Genomic DNA, 14,044 nt, shown 5'->3' with positions numbered 1-14,044 from the left:
CTGGGACTGTATAGGTTTATGCCTTTTGCCAAGTTTGGGGAGCTTTCAGACAGTATTTATTCAAATACTCTTTCAGCTCTATGCTCTCTTCTCCTTCTGAAGCTCTGAGAACAAAGAAATTAGGTCTTTTATGATTGTTCCACAGGTTCCTGAGGCTTTGTTATTTGATGTCTTCTCTGTTGTTTGGGCCAGGTAATTTGTTACTGTATCGTCCAATTCACTACTTCTTTCCAAAATCTTCTCAATTCTTTTCTGGAACCCATCCAATTAGTTTTTATTTCAATTATTGCATTTTTCAATTCCAAAACTTCTACTTAGTTCGTATTACATTTTTCATTTCTTTCTTGCAATTTTCCATTTGTTTCAAAAGTGTTTGAAATTGGTTGTTGAAGCATCATTAGAATGACTTTAATTTTTTAATTGGTACAAATGATGACTGGTTTAAAAGCTTTGTCAGATAATGTCAACATCTGTTTTATTGTGTTGCTGGCATTTGTTGATTCTTCTTTTCTCATTCAAGTTGGGATTTTCCTGATGGGTGGTAAGATGATTTTTTAAATATTTTGGTCATTTGGGATACTGTTAAGAGACTCTAGATCATATTCAATCTTCTGTGGTAATAAGCCTCTACTAAGACTAAGTCACAGGGATAACTGTGCCTGTAGGAGAAGGCTGGGGGTGGGGAGACTAACTCTTTACCACCAGGAAGTACTGGCTCTCCACAGGGTCTCCACTGACACCCTGGTGGGGACGGGGGTGAGGGGTGGTGGGGCAGTCAGAAGGGTGGTGGCGGGGCAGGCGGCTGTCTTGTTACCAGGAGAAAGAGGCAGAAGTCGATGCTCCTGACTCAGCCTCCCCTGACACTGTGGGAGGGGGAAAGCTACCCTGTTACTGGTGTGTGTGACAGAATCTCGGCTCCCCTCTTGGTCTTCACTGACTCTGCTCCCACCGAGTATCTCATCCCCACTGGCAACTCATCACCACAGGGCAGGAGCAGAAATCCACAGACACTGCAGGGGACAGCAGAGAGGGGGCCATGTGACGTTCCATGCAGGGAAAGGCACCAGCACAGGCGGAGGTGGAGGCGGGCATCTCGGCCCTCCATTCACACGTTGCTGAGAAAAGGAACAGACGTTGTGCTGTTTCCTCCTCCAGGTGTTTTGCAGGAATAGAGTGTTCACTGTTAAACAGGTTTCTCACATTCTAAGTCATCCTACTCCCAGTCCTTGGCAAAACAGAGCAGACTTTTCTTAGGGCTTTTTGTGTCTGTAAAAGTTGGCATTTCTCAGTTGTGGTCATCCAGTTTGAGACATGGAGGAAACAAAAAGAAAATCTGAAGAACTTTATGCTATGTCAATACTTAACTCCCAGGGTCCCACATAGGCTCATCCTCTTCTCTCCACCCTTCAAGGTCTTGTTTGTTTTATGTGTGATGTCCAGTGTTTTTAACGGTGTACTTAGTGGGAGTGATAGGAGACATGTGTCTATCTTACTCTGTGTGGGAAAAAAGTACATGTGTGTTTAAGGAATTAAAGGCCTAACTTAAGCTAATTTTATGAAGAGTCAAAATTGAAGATGAGCATAAACTAAGATCAGAGAAATGCAGTAATAGTTATGAAATAATCCCATCTTCCATAGAATTACCTTTCCCAGCTGTCCTCTTGATCTTGGGAATGGTGAATTTTTTCAAAGGATTGCCATTTCTGCCATTAACAAATAAAGGTTGACTGGTTGAGTTCATTTTCCATGAAGTCTTGTGTTTACCAATCTCTTTCATTTCCATTTTGTTGGTGGCCTAAAATCAACCCAAAGTTATTAAACAAAAGGTCAATAAATAATAAAAGGCAATGTCAGTAAAACTGTTTAAAAGTTCTTATATGGAATTGAATACAGATATATTTTTAGTCATACAACAGATTTCAATCTCATTTTGCAGGTTACATAGAAAATGAATTAACTTTCGATTTTATATACTATTTAAAATATTTTGTAGTTGTTTTTTTTTTTTCTCATTTATTTATTTATTTTAATCTGGCTGCACTGGGTCTTAGTTGTGGCATACAGGATCTAGCTCCCTGTCCAGGGATCAAACCCAGGCCCCCTGCATTGGGAGCGCAGAGTCTTAGCCTTTGGACCACCAGGGAAGTCCCTGTTTTGTAGTTTCTAACAGACATTTTCCTGGCAATTTAAACCTTCTGTGTTTCCAAAAAGCTTAATAACTTCTAAACAACAATTTTTATTAACATTTGGTAAAATTCTTGCCAAGCACCTATTTTTTAAAACATTTTTCCTATGGGCTTCTGTGAATTTAATATATTCTCTAAATTAGAGTCTTCGGCTTTTGGAAAAACCTTTATAAAGGTTGTAAATCTGCACTGGTATCCCTACAACTGATGGGCTAAAACAGTCAACCACTATTGTTCCACAGTATCACTACCAATAGATTAAGACATTATACATTGCCATACCACTATTCCTTTTCCTCCTTTCAACCTTTTCCCCAAACATTCACACATACATTAAAATTAACCTCCCAAGTAGAACTCACACACGGTATCAAAGGAAACCTATGGTGCCCACACACAGAGAAATATATACAAAGATATATTGTTCATGCCATTTCATAATATGGCTCTGGGCCTCCTGAAACCATCAACTGTTTTGTTCACAAACATGACATCACATTCCAAATTAAGAGCTGCCAAAATTCTACAGAAAGGTCACAAAGGAAAAGATTCTATAGAAGGTTCACAAGCAGTTACTCTCCCAATCCCTACTCCTTCAGTCTTTGTGAAAGGTGATCTCTCAATCTCACAAACATGGACCGAGACCTCTAGAAAGAGAAGAAAACCAGCCTTTCTCTCATCCAGTCACATGCAGACACACCAGTGGTGGTGCCTACTAACGAGAATCCCGCACGATATACCAGCTCCAGAGATATTTCTCAAGACTTCCATGGAAGTCTCATGAGGCAAAGAAGAGTAATTTATAGAATAACTCATATTACAAAAAAACTCTTTGTGATCTATACCTACTCCACACAAAGGTATACAACCATGTTGAATATACTTAAAGAACTTCATCCTGTGACAATATTTTCTTTAACTACAGTTAAACCGTATTTTCAGTTAAGATGGGCAATATTTCAGCTGTATGGCTCCTTATAAAATGCTTTCCTAGTGGAATTAACTAATACAGTAAAGACTTCTGAGATTTACTCATTTTGTTCCTCAGTGCTTGGGATAATATTTAGCCACAAAGTGGCTAAAAAATGTATGTTAAAAACTGTCTGATGAAAGATGAATATTCAGGGAACAACAGTATTCAACTTTCTTCATTAAGTTGTATCCAGTAAGTTTTCAAGGGTAACCTTTCAAGTAAGAATAATACATCTTTAAATTCAACCCAAACAAATCAGCCACATTAAAGTGATAACAAATTTATAACTTCTTCATGCTCATATATCACAGTCCTATATCCATTTATATTATTTATTTTTACATACAGATGCAAAGATACATCACACTATACTGTGAAATATACACAACAGTCCTATAATCATTATCTGTGTATTTACATATATTGTTTATTTTTCTATATGTAAAAATAAAATCAGGAAGTATGAACCCAGCAGGTTCATATTATGGCTGTCCTATAAGGTCCTGGATTATCTGGGTGAGAGTAAAGAAAAAAAATCAACACTAAAAACTTTAAGAATAGTTAATGCATAGGACATTGAACTTGGTAAGTCCTTAACAGATACTAAAATGAATGAATGAACTGAAGATCAAACAAAGAAACCAAAACCAAAAAGCTTCCCCCACAACTAAAATGTCTATTCATACAGATCCTAAGGGTGTGTATGTTATGAACAACTTTAAGCCAAAACACTTAAAGATTACACAAAACAATAAATTCTAGGAAAAAATTAATTTACTAAAGTTGCAAGAAGAAATTAACATAATGCATTATCCTATCACATTAAAATGAAGTTGAATCAGTAGTTACAAATTGATTCTAAAGAGAAAAATGATATTAATATATCATAAGCAAGCCAAGTATATCCAAGTATGCAAGAGAGATTTAATATGTATGTTTTATTTACTAATATAAACCTATTGAAGGAGAAAAAAAATCAAGTGATTATCTCAGTAAATGAAATCAGCTAATCAAATTCAAAATTCACTTATGATTTTAAAAAGTTAAGAAAGCATTCATTAACTTGATAAGTTATTTGCCAAAAATTTACAGCAAATTGGTAAATATCAAATGCACTCCTTTTAAATTTAGAATAAAACAAAGATACCACTATCTCTGCTTCCTTTGAACAATGTCCTGGAGGTGCTCATGAGGGCAGAAGACAAGACGTAAACAGTATAAAGGAACTAAAAAGCTGAAGGGGAAAGGAAAACGGCTTGAGAATTTCTTGGAGTGAAAGAAAATGATTTTTGGCTTGTAAGAGAAAGATTAGACTCAAATAACACAGATTAAGCATGAATTTTACTTAAAACAGGTAAAAAATCACAGTGGTTCAATTTTTGGTTCTACCATTAATTAGATATGCTGTGTGTGGCAAAAGGTCTAACTTCTCTGAGCCTAACAGTATCCATACCTCACATGGTTGCAGAAGCTGGTACAAAACAACTGCATAGTATGAACTGTTAAGTGACAGCCTGAAGCCTATAATACGGAACCAACTTACAAAGTTCATCAAGCAGTATTGCAAAGAAGGTTCAAAGTCAAGTGATAATGGTTCTAATTCTCAATCTGCAATTAACTAACTTTATTTCCTCTAATAATTTTCTAGAAAACTTACTTTACTGAATACTTTGTAGTGCATGACTCTGCTGGGATTATGAATCCTAACACACTTTTCAGAGGCAACTTAGTGGCAAGGGAATAAATCCCTTCTATGTCAAATAGACAGTCTAAAGACAGGCCTTGTAAAGTTTTCTTAAAAGAACATTTGTGCTGAGTTTCCTATCATTAAAAATTAAGGACTTGAGACCACTGGTTATGAATTACAGGTTACTACACAGACCTCCAAAGTCTCCTACCTGATTACTATCCAAAAATCCTTAATAACATAACTTGGTATTTCAATTGAATGACCTAGAGAGCCTTAGAGTTATTTATTTACTTGGCAGTGCTGGGTCTTAGTTGCAGCATGTGGGATCTAGTTCCCTGACCAGGGATCGAACCCAGGCCCACTGTATTGGGAGCTCAGAGTCTTAGTCACAGGACCACCAGGGAAGTCCCTGCTGCTGCTAAGTCACTTCAGTCGTGTCTGACTCTGTGCGACCCCACAGACAGCAGCCCACCAGGCACCCCCGTCCCTGGGATTCTCCAGGCAAGAACTCTGGAGTGGGTTGCCATTTCCTTCTCCAATGCATGAAAGTGAAAAGTGAAAGGGAAGTCGCTCAGTCGTGTCCGACTCTAGCGACCCCATGAACTGCAGCCTACCAGGCTCCTCCATCCATGGGATTTTCCAGGCAAGAGTACTGGAGTGGGGTGCCATTGCCTTCTCCAGGGAAGTCCCTCGAGTTTCTTAATAAGATTCAAGTGCTATCAGTTACGAAAAGGTTTCCTAGTATAAAGCAATTAAAGTTGACTAATACATGAAGCATCCAGTTAGAAAGTTTTTTTCAGTTCTCTTTCAAACTTTCACATTAGCTTGCTAACTTACTTTTAACATCTCTAAAAGTTTGCTAATCTCTTTTTAACAAAAAGAAACAATGTCTCAATTTCAGGATCTTCTGGCAAATGACACTGTTCCATCTAATTTTTACAATTATCTTTTTGATTTTTACAAGTAATACTGATTTTCTACTTACTTTCCACCCCCAAGTATGCTTAACTAAACAAGAGGTTTATTATATAACATTAAAGACATTATTGTAATGGTGATATGCAGATATAGCAAAGATCATACCGTTTCCAGTAATCTCAGGAAAGAGTATCTGATGAGTAAATAAATGATGAATAAATAGTCTTGGAACTTGAGTCACAAACACATAAATTCTAAATTCTTCAGCAGAGTTCTAAATAGTTGAAAGTAAGAATTCTGATAAAAGGTTCAATCAGATCTATACATGATAAACTACATACACATTTAATGAGATTAAGTCAAGAATCCCCCAGCTAGGAAAATATGATGTCAAGATGAAATGTTTTAGTCCAACTTCATTTTATAGACCAGGGGTTGGCAAACTATAGCCTGTGCATTCAATCCAGCCCACTACTAGTTTTTGTAGAGCTCACAGCTAAACAGTTAAAAAAAAAATCAAGGATAGTTATTTCATGTCACTTGAAAAATTATATGAAATTCAAATTTCAGGATGTGTAGGAAGTTTTACTGGAATATAGCCACTCTTATTGTCTATGGCTGCTTTCCTACTAGAACAGCTGCTGCTGCTACTAAGTCGCTTCAGGCGTGTCCGACTCTGTGCGACCCCATAGACAGCAGCCCACCAGACTCCTCTGTCCATGGGATTCTCCAGGCAAGAACACTGGAGTGGGTTGCCATTTCCTTCTCCCACGCATGAAAGTGAAAAGTGAAAGTGAAGACGCTCAGTCGTGTTCGACTGTTAGTGACCCCATGGACCGCAGCCTACCAGGTTCCTCTGTCCATGGGATTGTCCAGGCAAGAGCACTGGAGCGGGGTGCCATTGCCTTCTCCAACCAGAACAGCAGGGTTGAGTAAACATGAGACCCTTGGCACACAAAGACTAAAATATTTACCAACAAGCCCTTTACAGAAAAAGTTTGCCAACCCCTGTTGTAAATGAAACAACTAAGTATCAAAGAATCAGGATGATAAAAACTAGACTTTATAATTTCCATTTTAGGGCTTTTTCTCCTACATTCCCATTGTTTTAATTATCTTTCCACAGTATCCTGAATTTCATTCCCATCCACTTTGCTTCTCTGTATCTACCCCCATATTTAACAGGTTCACAGCTGATCAAGTAAAAAAGCAAAACAGACAAAACCCTCCAGGGTCAGATTTGCCCCTCTCTAGATCACCATGGGGGTCACAAAGAGTCAGACACGACTGAGCGACTGAACTGAACTGAGATCACTTCCTACTTCCTCCTCAATTTACTTCTATTTCTACCTCCATTATTCTACCTAAACAGCAGTCTTCAGTCACCAATGGTTTCTACATCAGTCTCTCATTCACATAGTACGTTTCTGATTCACGGCTTACTTGGCCCCTCTACCTTTGAAACTGGTGACCAGTCTCTGCTTGAAATAAAAGCCTGGCTTGAAATAATGCTCTGACTTTTGTGACTTCATAATCCTGATTTTACAGCTACTGCTCAGGGGTGTTTTCTTAGTCTCTTAGCAACTCACCTGTCTTTAACCTGGCCTTTATTTTAAGTTTTACTTCTATTTAATATTTAAAAATATTTATATATATTTTAAATATATTTAAAAATATTCTTAAATTTTCTTTTAGTATTTTGCCAAATTAATCTTTGTAAATAATAAAAATAATACCAAGTGGTTTTAATTAGCATTTCTTTCATTATTAGTGAGATTGAGTCATCCTGTTTATTCTCTGAATCACTTGTTCCAATCTTTTTCTCTTGCTTTTCAGCTAAAATGGTCTTTTAGTTAATGATTTGTAAGGACTCTATATTCACAGAAATTAACTTTTGTCTGTCATCAGTGTTGCGACATTTTTGTCTTTTAGTTTTGTTGACAGCGTTTTCCTCCCATAGAAAAACTTTAATTTTTGTGTAGTCTATGGATGAGATGGTTGCACGGTATCACCGACTTGATGGACATGAGTCTGACCAAGCTCTGGGAGTTGGTGATGGACAGGGAAGCCTGGCATGCTGCAGTCCATGGGGTCGCAAAGAGTCAGACACGACTGAGCGACTGAACTGAACTGAACTTCTCAGTCTGTTAGTATACTGGATTTTCATATTATCACCAGAAGCATATACATTCCAGTTGCTCAATACCCTAACTGACACTTCATATTGGCAAACTTTAATTCTTGCCAATATGATGCACATATCTCATTGTGCTTAGTTTGCAGTACTCTGGTTTTTGATGAGATCAGTCATCTCCTGGGTATATTTATTGGTCATATGGTGAAAACCTTTGTGAAATGCCTGTTTAAGTTTTTTCTCACTTTTCTGTAAAGCTGTTTATTCTATTCAATGTATTTGTAAGAAAAGAGAGACTAACTCTTGACCAGGTATACTTGTTGCAAATAATTTCTCCCATGTTTTTAAAACTTGTGGTTACACTTCTTTAAACAAAAAGATCTAATTTTAATGCAGTCAAAATTATAGATTTTCCTTTACATTGGTACTTTTTAACTTTTGATTAACTTTAAGAAAGAAGTGCTGAAGAGTAAAAAGACCCTGGGCTCACCTCCTCTCACAAGCACACCAAAGTAACAACTATCTGCAGAATAACCACTAATAAAAAAAAGACTGGGACCTACTAGAAAAGATCTTCTACAGCTAAAGACTTAAAACACAGAACCGCACCAAGACCACTAACATCATACTCAACAGTGAAAAGCTGAAAGCACTCCCTGTAAGATCAGGAACAAGACAAGAATGCCCACTCTTGCCATTTTTATTCAACACAGTTTTGGAAGTCCTAGCCACAGCAATCATGTTTTAAAGAATTTATTCCAAGGTACTTGATGATTTTTAAATCACTACATGGTACACAATGGATTTTTCAAATTTACATTTTATTCACTGCTAATGTTTTAAACGGTGTTGACAATAACAACATAAGCACTAGTGCTTTAGATACAGACTGATCCATTTAATCCTCATTATATCCATATGAGATATCCTTTTTTTTTTTAATTAGAAAAAGAAGTCCAGGGAAGTTAAATTATGTTCCCCAGGACACAAAGCTAGAAAGTGTTGAATCTGGAATTCCAAGTCGGGCAGTCTGGCATCAGACTGAATGCACTCAACAACTAGGCAAATTGACATTCAGTGAAACTGATGCCTGCATATTAACTATCCAGAAGCCTTGGTAGGCACCTGTTAGTTCTAATATTTTCGCATATGTTTGCACTTTTCCATAATAAAAACAGAACTATAAGAGTGCTTGTTAAAGTGCATCAGTTATCCAAGAGAAACAGCTGCCTGTAGAGAATGGAACACTAGAAGATTTAGGAATGAGGAGGAGGGAGATTTATCAGTTTCTACCTTTATTATCTTTTAAATCTTATCTTTATAAAGGTATATCCTCTAAAAAACTGGAAGACTTCCTTCACTCTAAGTGAAGACCCCCTTCATTCCCTCCCTATAGATAAAAAAATATATATATCTAAAAATAAATTAAAAAATGGCCTGGGCTGATATGAAGACTTGTAAAAAAAAAGACTTGAGGGTTATAAAATTTTTGCTTAAAAGGAGAATATCCTCACACTTTATTTTTGAGAAGGAATACTTATTATATTGAATAGACAAAAATCTTCTCATATTAAGCCTTTAAAGTTGATTCAGTCTTAAAGTGGATTCAACCTTCAAGGTGACAAAAATAATACTAACGGCTACATGGAAGAAAAAACAGAATGATCAAGGAAATTCCGAGAAATGATTGGAGGAGGAAAAATGACACTGCTGCTGCTAAGTCGCTTCAGTTGTGTCTGACTCTGTGCGACCCCATAGACGGCAGCCCACCAGGCTCCCCCGTCCCTGGGATTCTCCAGGCAAGAACACTGGAGTGGGCTGCCATTTCCTTCCCCAATGCATGAAAGTGAAAAGGGAAAGTGAAGTCACTCAGTCGTGTCTGACTCTTAGCAACCCCATAGACTGCAGCCCACCAGGCTCCTCTGTCCATGGGATTTTCCAGGCAAGAGTACTGGAGTGGGGTGCCATTGCCTTCTCCCAAAAAATGGCACTACTGAATATTAAAATTTAGTTAATAGTTACAGCAATTATAATTGGCTTGGTACACAACTACTCAATTAAATCCAGGTTCTATTAATAAGAAAGGGGATGATGTTTTATAGGCAACTTGAAACTGTGCCACTGACTCAAAAATAAACAATGGACACTGTGGTCAGGAAAAAGTCCAAAAAATCCTATGACTTTGAAGATGTTCATGTTGATATTTCAAATCAGTAGGGAATCTATGGTATTAATTATGTTAGCAGATTCTAACCAGAATCTCTGAGAACAATTGCCCTAGAGAAGCTCTTGCGTATGTCTACCTAGAGGCAAGTAGAGGAATGTTCAAAGCAGCACTGTCACTGAACAACTAAAATGTCTTATAACCAACCAGCAGACAAACATGTTGCAGCGTATATACAAGGAAATAACAACACAAGTGAAAAGGAATGAACCACAGTCATAAGAAACAAAATGTCAAATCAGGTTACAAAGATTAAAGCATGATTCCAATTATCAATGGATAATTTCCATAATTGATTAAGTCAAGACATACTACTAAACCCATGTTATCTCTAAGTGTGGAGAAGGGCCAGGAGAGTAACTCTGAGAGTCGAAGCTGGTAGCCCCTAGGAAGTAAAACTAGCAACAGAAGAGACTGGGGCAAGGGACGACTGCTTTTCGGTATACACCTTCAGTCCTGTGACTTTGTAAATAATCATTAATTTGATTACAAACAAAAGTTAAGAAATGTCTATAGCTCATATTTTGATAAAAATACAGATGAATGTATATACAAAACAGAAACAAGACTCACAGATAGAGAAAGCAAACTTGTGGTTACCAAAGGGGAGAGGGAAAGGTGGAGGGAAAGGAGAAGGGGAAATTAGGGTTATGGGATTCACAAACTACTACATAGAAAAGGGAACGGCAAACCACTCCAGTATTCTTGCCTTGAGAACCCCATCAACAGTGTGGGGTATAAAGGCAAAAAGAGGACACTGAAAAATGAACTTCCCAATATGCTACTGGAGGTAGGTGCCCAATACACTACCGGAGATCAGTGGAGAAACAACTCCAGAAAGAATGAAGAGACAGAGCCAAAGCAAAAACAACACCCAGTTGTGGATGTGACTGGTGATGGAGGTAAGTCCAATGCTGTAAAGAGCAGTACTGCATAGGAACCTGGACTGTTAGGTCCAGGAATTAAGGCAAATTGGAAGTGGTCAAACAGGAGATGGCAAGAGTGAACACTGACATTTTAGGAATCAGTGAACTAAAATGGACTGGAATGAGTAAATTTAACTCAGATGACCACTGTATCTACTACTGTGGGCCAGAATCCCTTAGAAGAAATGGAGTAGCCATCATAGTCAACAAACGAGTGTGAAATACAACAGAAGAATCCGAAATGCAGTACTTGGATGCAATCTCAAAAAAGACAGAATGATCTCTGTTCATTTCCAAGGCAAACCATTCAATATCACAGTAATCCAAGTCTATGCCCCAACCAGTAATGGTGAAGAAGCTGAAGTTGAACAGTTCTATGAAGACCTACAAGACCTTCTAGAACTAACACACAAAAAAGATGTCCTTATCATCTTAGGGGACTGGAATGCAAAAGTAGGGAGTCAAGAAATACCCCGAGTAACAGGCAAATTTGGCCTTGGGCTACAGAATGAAGCAGGGTAAAGGCTAACAGAGCTTTGCCAAGAGAACGCACTGGTCATAGCAGACACCCTCCTTCAACAACACAAGAGAAGACTCTACACACGGACATCACCAGATGGCCAATACCAAAATCATATTGATTATATTCTTTGCAGCCAAAGATGGAGAAGCTCTATACAGTCAGCAAAAACAAGACCAGGAGCTGACTGTGGCTCAGACCATGAACTCCTTACTGCCAAATTCAGACTTAAATACAAGAAAGTATAGAAAACCACTAGACCATTCAGGTAGGACCTAAATCAAATCCTTACCTTTATACAGTGGAAGTGACAAATAGATTAAAGGGATTAGATCTGACAGAGTGCCTGATGAACTATGGATGGAGGCTCATGATACTGTACAAGAGGAGGGATCAAGACCATCCCCAAGAAAAAGAAATGCAAAAAGGCAAAATGATTATCTGAGGAAGCCGTACAAATACCTATGAATAGAAGAGAAGTGAAAGGCAAAGGAGAAAAGGAAAGATATACCCAGTTGAATGCAGAGTTCCAAAGAACAGCAAGGAGAGATAAGAAAGCCTTCCTTAGCAATCAATTCAAAGAAACAGAGGAAAACAATAGAATGGGAAAGACTAGAGATCTCTTCAAGAAAATTAGAGATACCAAGGGATCATTTCATGCAAAGTTGGGCACAATAAAGGACAGAAACGGTACGGACATAACAGAAGCAGAAGATATTAAGAAGAGGTAGCAAGAATACACAGAAGAACTATATGAAAAAGATCTTCACAACCCAGATAATCACAATGGTGTGATCACCAACCTAGAGCCAGACATCCTGGAATGTGAAGTCAAGTGGGCCTTAGGAAGCATCACTATGAACAAAGCTCGTGGAGGTGACAGAATTCCAGCTTAGGTATTCAAATCCTAAAAGATGATGCTGTTAAAGTGCTGCACTCAATATGCCAGCAAATTTGGAAAACTCAGCAGTGGCCACAAGACTGGAAAAGGTCAGTTTTCATTCCAATCCCAAAGAAAGGCAATGCCAAAGAATGCTCAAACTACCGCACAATTGCTCTCATCTCACACGTTAGCAATGTAATGCTCAACATTCTCCAAGCCAGGCTTCAACAGTACATGAACCGTGAACTTCCAGATGTTCAAGCTGGATTTAGAAAATGCAGAGGAACCAGAAATCAAATTGCCAACATCCGCTGATCATCAAAAAAGCAAACTCTCTTCCAGAAAAAATATCTACTTCTGCTTTACTGACTATGCCAAAGCCTTTGACTGTGTGGATCACAATAAACTGTGGAAAGTTCTGAAAGAGATGGGAATACCAGACCACCTGACCTGCCTCTTGAGAAATCTGTATGCAGGTCAGGAAGCAACAGTTAGAACTGGACACAGAAGAACAGACTGGTTCCAATTAGGGAAAGGAGTACATCAAGGCTGTATATTGTCACCCTGCTTATTTAACTTACATGCAGAGTACATCACGGGAAATGCTGGGCTGGATGAAGCACAAGCTGGACTCAACACTTGCGGGAGAAATATCAATAACCTCAGATATGCAGATAATACCACTCTTATGGCAGAAAGTGAAGAAGAACTAAAGAGCCTCTTGATGAAAGTGCAAGAGGAGAGTGAAAAAGTTGGCTTAAAGCTCAACATTCAGAAAACTAAGATCATGGTATCCAGTCCCATCACTTCATGGCAATTAGATGGGGAAACAGTGGAAACAGTGACAGACTATTTTCTTGGGCTCCAAAATCACTGCAGATGGTGACTGCAGTCTTGAAGATTAAAGACGTTTGTTCCTTGGAAGAAAAGCTATGACCAACCTAGATAGCATATTAAAAAGCAGAGACACTACTTAGATGACAAAGGTCCATCTAGTCAAAGGTATGTTTTTTTCCAGTAGTCATGTATGGATGTGAGAGATGGACCATAAAGAAAGCTGAGCTCTGAAAAATTGATGCTTTTGAACTGTGGTGTTGGAGAAGACTCTTGAGAGTCCCTTGGACTGCAAGGAGATCCAACCAGTCCATCCTAAAGGAAATCGGTCCTGAATATTTATTGGAAGGACTGATGCTGAAGCTGAAACTCCAATCCTTTGGCCACGTGATGTGAAGAACTGACCCATTTGAAAAGACCCTGATGCTGGGAAAGACTGAAGGCGAGAGAAGGGGACAAGAGAGGATGAGATGGTTGGGTGGCATCACAAACTCAATGGACATGAGTTTGAGTAAACTCTGGGAGTTGGTGATGGACAGGGAGGCCTGGCATGCTGCAGTCCATGGGGTTGCAAAGAGTTGAACACAACTGAGCAACTGAACTGAAATGACATATAAAGACAGATAAGCAACAAGGATAAAATGTATAGCACAGGAAATTATACCCATTAACTTGTAATAACATATTATGGAATATAATCTGCAAAAATACTCAATCACTATGCTATAGACCTATGTACTATTCCTGTACACAATA

At 38.3% G+C, this 14,044-nt stretch overlaps 1 protein-coding gene across 12 annotated transcripts in view; it reads right to left on the bottom strand.

The window, feature by feature from the left end:
* Positions 1–14,044, bottom strand: part of TEX15 (testis expressed 15, meiosis and synapsis associated) — a 79,476-nt gene that overhangs the window by 47,159 nt on the left and 18,273 nt on the right. For all 12 annotated transcript variants that reach the window (XM_055567146.1, XM_055567148.1, XM_055567147.1 and 9 more), the window contains one exon: positions 1,645–1,795. In XM_055567146.1, the coding sequence (XP_055423121.1) occupies positions 1,645–1,783 (139 nt within the window). In that variant the 5' untranslated portion in view covers positions 1,784–1,795. The remainder of the gene's footprint in view (positions 1–1,644; positions 1,796–14,044) is intronic.

The sequence above is a fragment of the Bubalus kerabau genome, chromosome 2 (genome assembly GCF_029407905.1).
Source record: "Bubalus kerabau isolate K-KA32 ecotype Philippines breed swamp buffalo chromosome 2, PCC_UOA_SB_1v2, whole genome shotgun sequence".
NCBI lineage: Eukaryota > Metazoa > Chordata > Mammalia > Artiodactyla > Bovidae > Bubalus > Bubalus kerabau.
Note: the sequence above shows the minus strand (reverse complement) of the source record. Positions and strands in the feature narration are given on the sequence as shown.